Raw genomic sequence first — 17,220 nt, forward strand, 5'->3', positions numbered from 1 at the left:
GGCAGGTTCTTACTCGTCAACAATGGCCCATTCTCAACAACATAGTCAAGTTAAAGTCAGCCTCTGCTCATTAAATATTTTGTTTGTCTTCACGAATTTTTTTATTAAGTAGGCTGGGGTTGCAAGGTGATCAGGAAATGGCAGAACGACAATGGATTAAAAGTTAAATATATCTGTGTGGAGCTTTGAGTGTGTAACCTCCGAATGTGAGTGTTTCTTTGGATATCCACGTTTTTTTGGTCCTCCACATGCCAAACGCAAAATGGAAAGGGCCATGGAGTCTTGAGGCTCAGCGACGCTTAATAAAAGGGGAATTACAATGATGTTTGCTCCACAATGTATTTTTCGATATCATCATTATTGTGTGATCGCATACTTGGGGTGGTGCTAATCTCCAGTTTAAGAGCCCTGAGCCAGTTGTGAACATTCCATATTCCTATGGTGGGGGCGTTTACCCATAGGACAACACATCGTTCTCTTCCCCAGATAGTTGTCGCTAAATGCTTACTTAAGCGGGAAATCACTTTGACTTTTATGGAATAATGGATGTCTCAAACCCGTGTGCGTGCCTGTGTCCACGTTTTTTAGTCCATGAACCCAGACCGGATGAGGCGGTAAAGCTTTTAGTGGTTCAATTCCTCAAAGTGGCAAACAAAAGCGAACTTTGTGATAACCGTTTTAAATGGGTGGGTTATCAAACAGTTCGCTCTAGTTCGCCGGACAAATAAACCAGCACTGCCACATGTGTTGTCACGTTAGGTGGTAGCAATTTCTGTTCTGGCACCCACTGACTGTGTATGCCAGAGCGAGTGAGTTTGCCTGTGCAAACTCAGCTCCAGAGATGAACACAACCCTACAGCCTGCACGCAACATGTTCAACGATTAAACGGGTAAAAACCTATCACTATATTTTGCCACTGGTAAAGGAGGTCTCATAGTGTAAATGCTTACCCCGAGCTCTCAATACTCTGATAGTGCACAGTTTTTGAGTTGTACGCCTTTTGGCGTCATCTGGTCCAATACCAATGGAGACTAGGCTCTAAGAAAAGCTGTCTCGGGTGTGGATCAATCAACTTCAAGGACAGTGCATATCATTACCATTATCAGAGTTGTTTCTTTTTGTTTGCATTTTGACTGCTTGTGTTGTGGTTATTGCAAACATGATGCCTTGTATAAAGGTGTCAGTTTTGTACCAGTTTAAAGGGTAAAAACCTACTACTAGATTAAACGGTGGTCAATGAGAAATCGCTGAAACAATACAATAGAACACGTTCTGGTGACGGATTACAAAGCACAATGTACAATTGAAAAGGAGAGCCCAGGTGGCATACGAGTGCGTGATCTTACTTTGCTTAAGATATATAGCGCTTCAGATATGTCCTCTTAAAACCTGAATAACTCAAGTAAGGGTCATCTGGGTAAAATATGCTGCTGTAAAAGCCAATCGCAAAACTTCAAAGTCGGAATCTTCGTCAGGCTGTATGTGATGCTTGCATGACTTCGCAATAGGTGCAAATTATTGCACAGATGTTTCCTGATATTCATTTGAGGCTACATGGCATATCAGCCACCTTTTTGCTATACACACCAGGTAGGATGCATTTCATCTAAACAAAATGTATGTAGATTGAACTTCTTTTGCACCCTGCGTAGCCAACCGTGTTAATCGGAGGAGCAGGACATTATATGAAAACCCATACAATTGTCCAATTATCATACTTTATTTGTCATATATAAACTTTGAATTTAACTTTTGTGAATAAAAAAAACATTACAAATGTTAAAAGGCTTGTGATTAAAAAAAGAACACCAAGCATTAGCGTCTCATGTCATTGCAAGCAAAGTTTGCAGTTGTCTGCAATTATCATTTATTCTGAACAGCAACTGCAATGTGAAAACTACGTTAATGTACATCCAGACAGAAAACAAACTATACAGTATTTTGGTTGACGGAAAAAACCATACGACGCATTACACGATTAAAGGTAGCAAACGAAGGCACAGCTTCACGTTTCTCTGCAACGATTTACAGGGATTAAAAAAACACATTGAAGGCAATAAATTATTTTTCGAAGCGGTTTTTTTTTTTGTTGCACTGCGCTAACGGGGCAACTCAGCGGAGCCGCAGTGTCGAGTGAAGTGTGCGTGGGTGTGCAAGCTCCAGCAGCAGCAGCAGCAGCGTATCAGTAGGGAAGTGGCAGACAAGATTCGGCACAAGCAGTGTGGCTGAACCAAGGTCCTCTCTTTCCCAGCTGACCCCCCCCCCCCACCGTGCTACACCATGTTCCGCATTGTTCCCGTGGAGCACATGGCCCTCAGAGACAAATAATCGAGGAATAACGCAGAATTACTGACACTTATTGCTGCTGGGTAATAAAGGTGGCCCTATTTAAGTGGCAGCATGGGCAATGATGTATTCCTTCATGTCAAGCCTCATATCTCTATAAGTCAAGTCTGACTTATGAAGCCTATTGATAAATCAATTCAATTCATGGCCCTTGGCCAGACAAGAGATTGGTGCTGCATTTTCAAATGCTATGGACGTCAAAATGAACCGCATTTATTCAATAACTGTCACCCTGGCGAAGTTTGCCTTGAATAAAAAAAGAATTGCCATTAGAAACTGAAATACGGCATGTGTTAAACATATTTAATTAAAACGTAAAATAAATCTCATTCCAAACTTTCCTAGGGTAAACAAATTGCAAAGTGTTTCAACGTGTGTGTGTCCATGCAAAAGGTGTGGAGACATACTGACAAGGTCTGTGTATACAAGCGTAAATGAAAGGTGCTAATCCTTACCTGAACTACCAAAACATGTGTTTTTCTTTAAACATATTTCATCCTTTCCCAGAGCTAAGCGATTCCAGTTTAACTGACCGCAGGTATTACGAGAGTATTACGTTTTTTTTCTTGTGTGCAATTACATCTGACAACAATGCAAACAACATGTTCTGTAATAGTAAATATTTTTTTAAAGTTTAAGAGCCCTGTGTCAATCCACTGCTGGTGAAGGCCTTTCTCATGCTGTGTTAGTCTTGGAAATTGTTTGAACCATATTTAATTACGCTGGCCGGTGTGGATTGGTCAAGGGGAGATTGGACCAGGACTGGTTCAGATATCCATTCACCCCTGATGTTTGCCTTGGCTGGCAATCAAACTCGGGTCGACAGATTCATCGCGCATTACGCTAACCACTGTCCCACCGCTCCACCAAACATACCTCACATGCAGTGTGTTAATACACACACACAATATACATACACTGCATACATTTATCAGCCAGGCCTGTTCGACATCACGTGTATCTTCCTCGTTAAGTCACGCACGCACGGGACGGTACAGTAAACACGTTTCAACAATGACATTGTAAAATAATAAAAGCATTGACAGACTAACATGTAATATTTTATCAAAGTTATCTATACGATCAGTTTGTATTTTATGAGTAAAACATGAAGATGGGGTCTTCAAAAATTCGCCTGCAAAAAACAGCCAAGCAAATCATTAACATTCCCGAAATGTTTTGGCTGTCTTTCACATACAAAATACACGCAACTGCTGTTCAACATTATTGACAACATTGTCAAGTCATCTGTGGTACAACCTGAGAGTTCTGAAAAACTCCAAGGGTGGAGAAGGTTCTGTGATGGAGTCAACAGAGGTGCCTGTGTATTTTTCAGACTGGAGTGATTCATACTTGCACCTACCAACCACCCAATTTAATCCAAATTGGGGAACACACACGTCACTTTGGTGGTTGGCACATTTGCCATTAAGTGAATTAAAGTCGATCGATGTTCTTTGGTTCTTTCGGTAAAGTCACGTAGATAAAAAAAAGAATAAAGTGAATAAAAATAATAAAAATACAAGAAAAATAAAACACTCATGTACACTGTAGGCGACAGGCTACAGTCTACATAATTTTTTTTATTTACTTTATTTTTTGATCATTATTTTTCTATCTACGTGTCTTTACCGAAAGAACCAAAGAATATGAATTCCTGCAGTCACGAAAGTTTTAAGTCAAAATTTAAAGTTGTCCGAGTTTTAAACTCAACACGATATTGAAATTTGAGAACCCAATGACTACTTTATCAAGAGTTGACCATTAAGCTTCTGTCACAACCCAAAGAACAAGGGACCCTTTTAGAAGGGTAAGCAACGCGAATGATGCATCGACATGGACACAAATTCTCTCATAGGTAAACGCGATTCCCATGTTACCTTGGTTAAACTACCTGCAAGTACGATGACCGAGTCAGCATTTATTAATGCCCATCAAACAACAACAACAACAAAAACAGATGCCCCGCACATAGACATACAAAGATAATGGGGGTGAGCGTTTGTTTTAGAGAACATCTGTTGACACATCATTGCAGTCAGTGTTCATTTTAGCTGGAGCTAACCTAACGGAGGGCAACATCGGCTACGAATAGCGGTTTCCTCGGACAAGTCATTGCTGTGGAGACCATGGACTGGGATGCAGTGCATTGTGCCAAACCACCGTGGACATATTTCACAGCACACGTGAATCGGTGCATGTGTGTGTGTGTATTCTTCTGTGCAGCGCTTAATTTCAGCTTAAACGCCATCCCGACAAATATTTTGACACCCAGCCTCATTCATCACACCTTAATATGCATCATATTTTTCAAAAACCTGTTCCTAAGATTATAGGAAGATGGTGTATAATAATGTTGATTATTATGGATAGGCATACCTCGTAGTCTAGTGGTAGTGCCTTACACCAATAATCCCCACTCCAAGCCAGCCTAGCAGCATTCCGTAAAATATAGAGAGAAATTAAGCCTTGCTACCATGTATATATTAAATATACACGATTGCCTTCATATAACTATATACAGCACATAATACAAATATAACAAAAGTGTTTTGATAAATAATTTATTTCACTACACAGTTTGTGTGATCAAAATAATGAATTAATATATAAGAATTAGCTTGGTACACAGTTTATTTTGTTTATTTGCATCGCTATTTTTTTTTACGAAAAAAAAATTTTAGCAAACAAAGGAAACAGCTGGAATAAGACCTATATGATTCAATCATGGGCTTTAATCATGTTGGCACGTGTCATCTGGGAATTAATTAGAGGAATCATCATGAAGCTTTACGTCTTGTTGCCAAACAGAAAATCTCGCACCAAACTATCTCAAGCTGATGACATTTCTATCATACAAAAAAATCCCCGCTCATTACTGGAACGTACAATTACGGAATATTGTTTTTTTTTTCTTTCTTTCTGGAATTATTGCCTGAATACATGCAAGCTTTCGTTGTGATTATTGTACCAAACATATTTTGGTGCTAAAAAAATTGCACGACGACAAAAATAATAATAATAATAACTAGTTACTGGGAGACATCTCTGTCCTCCCTAGGCATGATTCATCATCATTTTTGGGCATGTGGGCTAGCAAGAAAAAAAGACAAACACTTCGGGCAGGCTGCAAACACGCACATTTATCAGTGTCCATTTGAAAATGTAAAGGCAAATTACCCAGTCAAGTTTTATTCACCTATAAATATCCTCAAAGTGTTCCCGTTAAGAGCTTCTAATCGCGCAAAATTACACGAGCTTTAATAGTTATTTAATGGTGTGCATCTCCACCGATCGTCACCTTGTTATATGTACAAAGGAGGTCCCCAACACGCCGCCTTCTGAAGCCACACACCGCAGTAAGGCAGGTTACGTTGAAGCGCTCCGTTCGACGCAATAACGCATTAGCACAGTCAACCGTCCGTATTCTCTCCGAACACACAATGAACAACAGCCCTACGTAAATCAACGCATTCGCTTCGTAAAATAATCACGATGCCGCTGATACAGGACGCGTACGCGTGAATTGTGTGCAAGGGTTACTCCACGTGAAAAAAAATCTCGGACGTGAGCCAGCCTAAGTAAGACAAATTAAACAAAATTACACACCTTCGTAACGTATACAATGGAGCAGCTGATTGCTGCCCTTTAAACTGGAACTCAAGGAAGTCAACTGTTCACGAGTGCCATTAAGGTGCGCGTTCTGACCATGCGAGCGTTCCTTCCCCCGCCCCCGTGCCCCCCCCCCTTCCTTTCGGTCCATTGGTAAACATCTGCGGTGCTCGAGCACTTAACGATGGTGGCTGGAGTGACGGATGCCCAGCGATTAGGCCGGCAAGCCGAATCAGTCTTTATTAAGTGCCGTTTAGACGCGCGGCTGTTAATCACCACCTCGAGAGCGCTTGCTGGGCCCAGCCGTAGGTTTGCCACTATCAGGGAATCAATCCATCACATCAGCACTAATTATTTGTCCTCATCAACCAACTGTTTTCCGCTGGCTTCACCCACCGTTTTACAAACAAATATCATTTGAATTTCAAGATGTGCATCCAGGGGTACCCCTAACACCTACGCACTGTAATACTGCACAGTAAGTAATGCACCTGAATTTGATGGTAAAAAAAAATAATGTTCAGTTAATTAGATACATCAATAACACCCAGCACCAAATGCCAACGAACACAATTTGACATTATGTTTAAGGTGCTTTTTCGCCTCGGATTCATTCCTTATGATTATTCATTATCCCCGTTCAAAACTTATGTTGTAAAATCTGTTTCTAATTCTGCAGGGACGAGATACATCTCTTGTCAGTCGGCGTGTGCGCCAGAACACGTGGATCTTTCTCTTGAGCACTTTTAATCTCTCGGGACTTCAGACTAACGCAGCGAGCCAATTCAGATCACTCTGATAATTGTTTTTGCCAAGTACAAATAGTCCCTCCTTTTTTCATGCTCAGTGACCCCTGTCCGGATTATTATCTCTGTCTGACTCTCAATGTGCTCTATGCTCACACGCATTGGTTGTCACCTGCAACGTCAGCTTCACAACGATGGTGCGTTTATTAAAGGAAATGATGCTACTCCCGTGTCATTGTTGACTTGTTATTTTAAACCTCGTCTACGCAGACGGGAGGGGATCTGTGTGGCTGGCTGTTAATGACATCTGCATTTTAGAGATTGCAGTCGATATCGAATTGCTAATCATGTGAGCATGGCTCTTTTGGAATTTTAATAGAAAATACAGTAAAGCAAATAAAAAAAAAGCCCTTTTGATTTTGTTACATCTTTTACCATCGTATATATACTGTTAAGCTGCAATTGTACCAGCTTTAATGAAAGTTTAGCTTCAACTGGAATTATTGTTAAAGGATTTTTAAACTCACTGTTGCCAGTTGTGATTTTGAAAATTCAAAATAGCTATTTTATTAACTTAAATTGGCGGCACAGCTATTTTAATAATGAAACAGAATTACTATGAATGACTGCAAAATCTAATCTTAAATATATATCGACTACCCAACACAGACAACATCAATTTCAACATTATATTACTTTTAAATCTATTCATCTCTCCCTTACCTCCCGTCCTTCATGTTTCAAGCTGCCTTCTAAAGTGAACAATTATACAAGTTCATTCACAATTGCTGTTCGTAAAATGTAAATGAGCTGAAGATGCATCTTCATGTCGGGAATGCAGACTTATCAGCAGAGTATTTTGTTCACTCTAACTTGAACGAGTCTACCATCATGTAAAAACATAAATTCCTAGTGTTGCCTTAAAAGCCACTGCGTGACTACTCCGAGTTGCTCTGCTCTACTTCTCTGTGCGCCTCCACTTCGGGGCTTGCGGCATGGTGATCTTCTACCTCGTCCTCCTCATCCTCATCATCCTCATTGTCATCATTGTTGTGCGTGTCCACCTCATGGTACGCGTCACTTCCTTCGTCGCTATCTTCCATGGAGTCGTCCATCATCATCTCGCCGGTGGCATTTGGGCTCATCCCACCGTCGGACTCATCCCTGCATCCGCTGGCGCCGCTTGCCTCGCCGCAGTGCTGCTCCTGCTGCTGCCGGCCTGCCTCGTGTGCCGCCTGTCCTTCCTGCAACGCTTCCCGCATCGTTCGCTGATGGTGCTTCGCCTGGTAGCGTTGATTTTGGAAAAATTTCAGGATGGTGTGCCGCGGAAGGTCCAGTTGCGCCGACAGCGTTTGCACTGCCTCCTGGTCCGGGTAGAGCCCCACGTCCTGGATGAAGCTCTGCAGGATGCCCAGGGCCTCCACGGAGATGCGTGTGCGGACGCGCGCCTTGGGGATGGACGGCGGGCCTGCGCCTCCTCCGCTGCTCGCGTCCTCGTCACGAGCCGGAGGCAGCGGGGGAGGAGAGGCCGCTGGTCTGGTCGCGACGGCCAGACGATCGCCCTGGATCAGCACCAGCGGCTGGCTTGTGGGAGGCTGAGGACACGGGAAAGCGCACGACACCACTGAAACCACAGCCCGGACGCTGACATTACCATACTACCAATTACACAGTTATTCTGCTGGAGCTGCTGTTTTTCAGCTTTCGCAGTGGTTCGGTTTAGGCTACTAATGAGTGTGTCACTAACTAGGCATCATATGTATTTTTTTTTAATTCGTGTTGCATTCCATGCCAAATCCGTATTTTCCAGAAATGTAATTATCACCATCATATTTGATGTGAAAATATTTTTACTTGTAAAAAGTATAAAGTGAGTACTATCTGAACTCTATGTGTGAATCCCATACACTCATGGTGGGCGACCACTGTTGCCTTCTACATCCAACTGTGCTCTGCCATTCGGTGCCCGTTTTACCCACCCCAGAAAGATGATGGGCACAGTTGATGCGACTTGAACGCATGGCCTCTCTCGGCTGCACTATATCTCAGTTATTTTAACAGGCGAGCAGAAACCAACGAACAAGAGTACACTCGTTTTATCATGGGAATTTCATGCAAAGTGTTACACATTCCAAAAAGATGTGTTTGATGATGTTTATGGTTAAGCTCTATCAGTGGAATTTCAAATCAGCTGATATGGTGGTTGCCTCTTCTCAGAAAATAAGGAAAGCTAAGATGTTTAAAGGCAGGTGACCACAGTTGGTTAGCTCACTCTTGTCTCTGCCTTCATTTAAAAAACGCTTATTTGTTAGCAATTGGAGCATATGGACACAGTAAAATAAAACTAAGATATCCCTTTCACGCTCAGCTGCAAAACAAACAGGATTGCATATGCATGCCGCAAAAAAAAACACTCTACCGAGTGCAGAGAAAATCTAAATGGATGTAATCGAGTCTTGCGCAGTCTGTCTACGATCAGCTTTCGAGAATGTTTTAACGTGACCATAAGTATATGATTTAAGTTTTTAAGTAAGAGGGAAGACGTGAATTTAGGAGTTGATATATGGTAGCATACAGACCTTCCAACCACCAGAGATGCAAAATCGTGAGACCTCCCTCTACGCAAGGTCAGAAACAGGGGGATGTCAGGAACGCTTCGAGCACAACACACGTTTATATAAATAATTATTATTATCGTATATATCCCACCCTTGTCAACGCACAGCTGATGGAGGCCTCCCCCGTCGCCGTTCATTGGTTTTTGCCAGCCTGTTGGCCGTGGGGGCTTGTTTGACCACACTCGACCAGGCCGGTCGGCGTAGGTTAGTGAAATGGACCTGGTTCTGATAACGCCACTGACGATGACCGTGGCCGGGAATCGAACTCGGTTCGCCGGGTTCATACCACGAGCTATGTCAGCCCTGCGCGTTTTTATATGTACACATATATGTATAAGTATTGCACGTTATTGAGACATGGTCTACACATTTGATGTGTTTTTTTCCTAAACACTTGCGAAGGGGAAAATGAAGTGTAATCCAAATGTAGGGGAATTATTTCACGCATTTTTTTGTATTCAAAGTCTTTAAATACTTTTTCTAATTGCAAAACGGGAGATGAATTTGGTTCTAAATTTTATGCTTAGACAAAATAAAATACTTCCAGATAAAGATATAAATTTGTAAAACCTCTTGTAAAACTACAGTAGTTGGAAGGTCATGCTGTTTGTAAACACATGTGCTCATTTTGTGGAAAACAAATGGAGATTGAAAAAGAAAATTGGGAAAGTTTAAGGTGTTAATGTCCGTGTGTTTCCATTTATAGCGTTTATCGTAAAACACCTTTTTTGCATTGTTAATTTTAAGATAAATTCATACAAAATATTAAAATACCATGATGTATGCGAAAACCAGATTGTTAAATGCTTTTTATCTGATCTTTATCTCTCATTTCTGTTACCGCGAGTGTAAAAAAAAACCCCATAACGTTGTGGACTAGCTTTATGTTCTCAATTAGAAACACCGACACCAAGTCATTGTCAGCATCGTCAGCCGTTATCTATATGCTCCCCATCTCGTCACCATTTATTGAACATGATCTTGCGATTTCCACAATGCGTCTGCTTTCCTCCTGCACACGAGCCGATCTCAGCACCACATCTCATCACCTCGGGTGCGTTCTCCCCTTCGGCTGCCACTTTATTACCAGCCATGATTGCTCCCAGTAAGGTGTGTCCTGTCCAAGGCAATTACACTGGTCAACACACCTTTTCTGGCATAAGGTATTCCAACGGTTTTAAGGTAATTTTGGGGTGCTGATTCCAAATCTGGCATCAGTATTTGTCTATCACATCAGGTTTTTGAGATATCAAATAGTGCATTTTCAATAAAAACTGCTGAAGAAAAATATTAAATAAATGTGGATATCTACATAAAATGATATTATAAACACACTATCCTAAAAATACAGCACCATATTTTAACACTAAAGCAGTCACTGACTCGCAACAACTTGCAATCATAAGTGACAGAGTTAATTTCGGGTAAAATCAATGAAAATGGGGTATGCCGATAGCATAAAAATGAGATGTGATAGAGCAAATCTGAGATCAGATTTGGAATCAGCACCCTGAAATTAGTCTAAAACAGCTGCAAAAGTCCAGGCCAGAAAAAAACGTTTATTTTTTGTTGACCAGTGTTATTAATATGGTGTCTCTAGTTTGCTCCCCACCCCACCTGATCTGTGGTTTATCTCCCAATGTAATTCCAAGCAAGAACGTCTCTGTGCTTATTGTTGCTTGCTTTTAAGCTTTGTTCCAGATCATTTTTTCGGTGTCCATGTTGTTTAGTTGTGTACGTTATGGCGGGTAATATGCACCGATTGAAAACTTTACTCTCTAGGCTCATTGGTACGTCTGATTTCCATTGATCAAATTACATGTCCCACAAGCAATCCGTTGTTCGAACCATTTCGATCCCGAGAGATATATGAGCATACACTCTTGTGTTTCCAAGTGGTGTCCGTAAGTTGTTGGAGTTATTTAAATAAATGTGTTACTTAGTATTCTGGAAATTTTGGGAGGGACACAACTGGCATACTGAATGTGCACCTTATTTTTTTTTAAATTGACACTGCATGAAATATATTAACAAATATAATGGTTAAGAAAAAGTAAATATGGCTTTTCCAAGCTTTATAATTTATCTATACTGTCGATGACAGGCACCACACACAGCTGTGCATCCTGAAAAAAATATTTTCCTATATAATGTGCACAATAATGTAAAGAATATTTCCACTTATCATTACTACAAATAAAATAATGACAAACTAGCACGAGAATGTTTTGTCTATCGAATAATTTTCTAAACACATCTGTTTTAAACCATGGTTGCCGATCACAGACATAAAAGCCCACAGCACCAAGTGGGGCTTGCACCAAACAGCACTTTTTAAAGTCGTAAGAGATAAGAGTTTGAAAGGTTTTCTTGATTTGAGTAAGGTTCTATGAACGAGGAGAAAATAGGCAAAGTGAGCTACAGCAGAACGGTGGTTGTGATCAACGTGCAAACAAAACTCGGCCTCTTGTATTCGGATTCAGGGTGTCTTGAATATTATCTGGATGCAGATCCTAAGGTCAGAGGTGACGGTGTTGAGCACTGACCAGTGAGGCAATGAAGCTGAAACCGGTTGGCTACCTGGTCGTGCTTGCCTATGTGCAGTGGCTTATTGGCGTGATCCGGGAGAGGAAAAGCTGATGCTGATGATGGCAGCAGCTTGGCAGTCTAACATTATCACGGCAATAACAAATGATTTGTTGATGACTGCAGATGGTCCCTGAGCTTGCAAGGGGCTAGGGGAAAGAATTGCACGGTTTCATTATGACGATGATGCCAGTGATTGATAAAGGAGATGATTTACTGCTTAAAAGTTAAAACGTGCAAATCAACAGCATGCGGAGATAGGGATGGCTCAATGTTCGCACTGGGAATGATAAAGGTTAGATGTTCAAGTGGTGAGAATTTGGTTGGACTGTATCACGAGATTCAAATCACTGCTGGCTTACAGTATATTTTGATGGGAATTATATGAAAATACAAATGATGTGAGTAAGTGATAAATTTGCCTCACGAATAAAATTAAATGCAATTAGAAATGCATGTTAGGTCGATGCATACACCAATACAAAAAAAAGATATATGGAGTTGGTGGTGCGGTTTGTATGTTATATCTTAAATGACTGCAGCATTACATTAATGTTGTCTAAATCACATACACAATGACAATAAAACTATCATTATTTCTTGAGGACAAATGAATGCACTCTGCTACAGCTGACAAAACCCCGATGGGGTGAAAGCACAAGCTCGAGGAATAAACACACCGGCTCTGGGTGAGGCTCCCAAGGGGAGGGGGAGAGGGGGATGCTTGAGCAAATGACAGAGAGCAAGAACGAAGTCACACACAAGGACAGAAGAATGAAGTTGGAGACGATAATAATGACGTCGCAAGGCTCGAGGAATGAAGGCAGAGATTAAGATATAAGTCGTCGTGATAGTACAAATGGAATCATGAAGAATGCGAATAAAGTCATCGAATAAGAATGAAGTCTGAAGGGAGATTATGAATGAATTCTAGATTTGAAGCTTTCGTGACTTGCAAGGATTCATACTCTTAGGTTACAAGTTAAGGGGGATGTGTATTTAAGAGCTGGTCTCTTGGATTTTTCCTCACTTGATACAGTAAATTTAGCTGTGACGGTCCCACCTGATGACGGAGACTTGTGTTGCCTCCGAAACGTCGTGATTTTTTATTTTATTTCTATTACTTTTATTTTTTATTTTATTTTTTACCTACGTGACTTTACCGAAATAACCTAAGAGTATTATGAATGAAGTCTGAGAGAATAAGAATGAAGTCACACACACAGACACACAGACACACACAGACACATACACAGACACACAGACACACACAGACACACACACATACAGACACACACACACAGACACACAGACACACACACAGACATACACACAACAACAACAACAACAACCGCCATTCGCCACTAAGTGGCGGTGACGTCACCACACACACACACACAGACAGACACACAGACAGACAGACACACAGAGGGGGAAGGTGGAGTGTGGGTGGAGGCTTGGGCGGCGGGGGCGTTGGTGAGAGGGGGGAGGCTGGGCTGGTGGAGGGGGGGCTGAGCTGGTAGGAGGCTGGTGGTGGTGGGGGCTGGCAGTGGTAGTGGGTGGGTGGGGGGGGGGGGCAACAGGTAAATCACCGGCAGTACGTCGGGGTGAGGCAGCAGGCAGGGCTGCGTGGCCATGGCGGCGTGCGTCAAGTGAGCGGCGTGCGACGCCGCCGCTGCCGGCGGCGGCGGCTGCTGCTGCTGCTGCAGCAGCGTGGGTGGGTGGTGGTGCGCGCCGGCCTCCTCCTCGTAGATGGCATCTCGCTCGCTCTGGGGCAGGCTCAGGAAGCGGCGGATGGTGGCCAGGTTCTCCCACAGGGTGCGGTTCTCGGGCGAGGGCGTCTCCTTCCAGCGCAGCAGCTCGCACAGCCAGCCCTGGTGAGAGGGTGGGTGGTGGTGGTAGGGGAGCGAAGACGCGCACAAGCGTTAAGAGGGCACCTCCGGGGAGACGAGGGTGGTTGCAAGGTGCAAGGTTGAGGTGCAACAACAAAAACAAGACAAAAATTACTGGGATGTATCATGGGAAGGAGAAGAAGAATATCTTGCAATTTTGAGAGTAAATATCAATTGCCCTGAGTGGCGGATTGTTACGCAACTGACAAAAAAACGTTCCCGCAGACAGATTTTGCAGGAGAGCGAACGATAACAGTTTACTTTTATCCAGCGTAAGTGATGCAAATGGCACGGCAAAGCGCTGAACAGCGTTTTCCCGCAGCTGTGATTAGCACGGTTGGCTACGTACGGTGCAAAAGAAGTTCAACATGTACATACATACAACGGCACGAAGCAAGAGGCCCCCAAAGCCACAAAATGACATCAAATTATAATTTGCGACGAGAATCACATTGGAATTTTTTAAAAGACACAAATATCAAATTTAAAAACTCCAAGCAAAACACGTCAGTGCTTACAAGCGAATTAAAATCTTATTTAAGGTACCACAACAATAGGACAATTCTACGAGAACCAGGACAGGTGGAAACCCCCACTGCACGCCTCACATCCACTGCGGCGGCGCAGTGTCCTGCAATTTCCATTCCTACAGCCGGGCGACATAACATCGACTGCTGCCAAATTGACACGCACTGCATGGGTGAAGCCAAAGGCTGTCTGTGTGGATTTGCAATCGGTAAACAGATCACAAACAGAAGAAGAGTTCCTTTACAAAACCTGTTTGTGGTAAATACTGTATGCCGTGTTGGAAAAATGCACTTCAGCCAGTGCGAAAGGTATCATTTGAATGGTTTACAGTTTCACCAATCTATAACCAAAAACTCACCAAAATAGCACCAAACTAACCTCAAATCCTTACCCTATAAATTATCGATAAATACATGTGGGGTACTTAAACGATTATCACCCATGGTTGACCTCACAATGCAAATTAACCAGACATGGTGCACTGAATATTAACTGAACATTAACTGGTCCATAAATAATATCTTGCTTGGTCTCTGCATAATATCTATATACTGTACAGTATAATTAGCGTTACTAATGGGAAGTTTGTTTTTATAATAACAGTAATTTTGTTCAAAGAGGTGAATATGATCGAGTATTATAATGTTTTGTAATATATAACTCTTGAACATAGTTGCTGAATATGCACCTGCAAATGGCGCATACTTATGGCTTGCAATATGGTGCCACGAATACAATACACGGGCTTTAATCAGATTATTATTTATCTCTTGACAAATATGCGTCAGACCACTTCACCACCTCCCACTGAGATGCTTGATTGAGTGTCTTCCCAACCGGTCAGATGACATATCGGGTTCCGCGGTACAAATACGCGCACCTCAAATTGCCGCATTGTAAAGCCATGAAGACACAAATAGAATCAAAAATTGTCACTGCTGATGACGACGATTCATTGGATTCTTTTAACACGCAGTGCAATAAATGTATTCAAATATGCAGGTGCAGCAAAACAGGTTTTGCTAAGTACAAAAACATTACTTAGGCGTTTTTGTTACATTTGTGTTTATTCGGAAACTAACACAATGCAGAGGCAGTGTTGACGAGTCATACAAGTGAGCTTGAACAAGACATCTGTTCAAAGAGATAATGACCAATGGACAAGATGAGTAACCTGAGATCAGCTCATGCATGAGAGATGGATTTTAGGATCACAGGTCCATGAGGAATGGCTTTAGTAACAGGGAGGGCTTCATCCAGCTGTGGATAAATGAAAGATGATACGATGATTGATTTTATTGAGCGAATGCTTTTTTACATGCGACTTTCACACAGTCAGAGCGTACCAGATACACAAGATGGGATCATGGTAACGACGATGTTGATGATATTTGTAGAGGCAAGCCGCCTGCGTTGGTGCTGTAGCCCGTATCACAAACTTACAGGGAAAAAAACACCGACTAAATATGAATAAATGTTTACACGGATAAGTCTTACAAAAAAATACCTATATTGGACTATGCCTGGTTAAATACAGGATAAAGAACCCTAATGAAATCCTGTCATACAGTTCACTTGATTGTAAAGGGCTGTGATGTGCTCTTGCTACAACCCTGTTGACAGCCATAATCTTTATAACGAGATGACCTGTAGTCCCTCGTAACTTAAGTGTTTTTTTATTAGAAGATCTGAGTAAGTATAAACCAAGTACTGTAAATCGAGCTAGCTGCACTATAATCTGTTAAATTCAAGTAAAAAATCTGCACATCTGTGCCCATTTTGTAATTTTGAAGGATAGTTTTTTTGTGTTGTAAGAGGTAGTTAAATATCTAAAGTGTACTCGCCTATTCCAGGTGCCTAAAATGTGGTTTGTAGGCCTTTATTAATCTTGTTCATGCATAATTAATATAACGTTGTGGGAGCAGTAATCTGTGCAAAGCACTATGAACCCGCTGACCTGAGTTTGATTCCTGGCCAGAGCGAGCATAAGTAGCAAGTGAAATCTGAACCGGTTTTGCCCCTCTCTGTCCTCTTCACCAATTTAAAGTCTCCGTTCAGTGGTTGATCAACAAAGAGCTGTCAAAGGTAATTTGTTACGAGACTTTATTTAAAATTACCTAACAGTAGATAATGGCAGATTGTTCTTATGATGAACGCTACAGTTCCTGGAGTGACAACTCCACGTGTCCTATAAATTATTGATGATATGATGTATCGATTGGTCGATACCGGCTGGAGCTCATGATACGTGCGTCATATCACGAGTACAGGAATCGGGGTTTTTCGATTTGCACAGTGTATGTTGTATGTAATTAGTTCACTTTGCCCCTACTACCACTAGAGGCCGCTATATTCACCACTTTATAGAAGAGTATAATTGTCGAATGGAATCGTTACCCTGAATACATACTATTCATTGAAACAATCATGTGTGGACGAATCGCTACATGCTTACGAGAAATATAATTTTAATACCTCTGCATCTGAGGTTCACCAACTGAGCCACTGGTGTCAGCCCCAAAATAATATGTGCAAAGACTGTTATCAAAAAATAATACTGGTCCTCTGGGGAGGACATTCAATCTAATAACTCTAAGACATAAAAGGGTTTTTGATGATATTCATATCAGTAGGCCATTGTCTGCCAGTGTTGTAGCCAAATTTATATGGCAAAATTACTATAATTAGTAATTACTATAAACATCCCAGTACAAAGGGCATGAGACCTCTCTTGAAATGAGCTTTATGGAGATGCATGGAACAATCTTCACATTCAAAACGACGATAATGATGGTACAGATAATTTTATATTTATTTTTTAAGTGATTGGAATTATTATTAAGCTTGATGAGCAGAGTTAGTGGGTGGAACTGACAAAGTGAGTCCTGTCT

At 41.7% G+C, this 17,220-nt stretch overlaps 1 protein-coding gene across 1 annotated transcript in view; it reads right to left on the reverse strand.

Annotated features, from left to right (window-relative positions):
* Positions 1 to 3,305: 3,305 nt before the first annotated feature.
* The window catches only part of LOC133346151 (DNA-binding protein SATB2-like), a 59,394-nt gene continuing 45,479 nt past the window's right edge, over positions 3,306 to 17,220 (reverse strand). Inside the window, 3 exon segments of the mRNA XM_061557600.1 lie at positions 3,306 to 8,300; positions 9,285 to 9,323; positions 13,502 to 13,783. Coding sequence (XP_061413584.1) covers positions 7,644 to 8,300; positions 9,285 to 9,323; positions 13,502 to 13,783 — 978 coding nt within the window. The 3' untranslated portion in view covers positions 3,306 to 7,643.

This window comes from Lethenteron reissneri, chromosome 23 (genome assembly GCF_015708825.2).
Source record: "Lethenteron reissneri isolate LAM-NWPU_2019-01 chromosome 23, ASM1570882v1, whole genome shotgun sequence".
NCBI classification, from domain to species: domain Eukaryota; kingdom Metazoa; phylum Chordata; class Hyperoartia; order Petromyzontiformes; family Petromyzontidae; genus Lethenteron; species Lethenteron reissneri.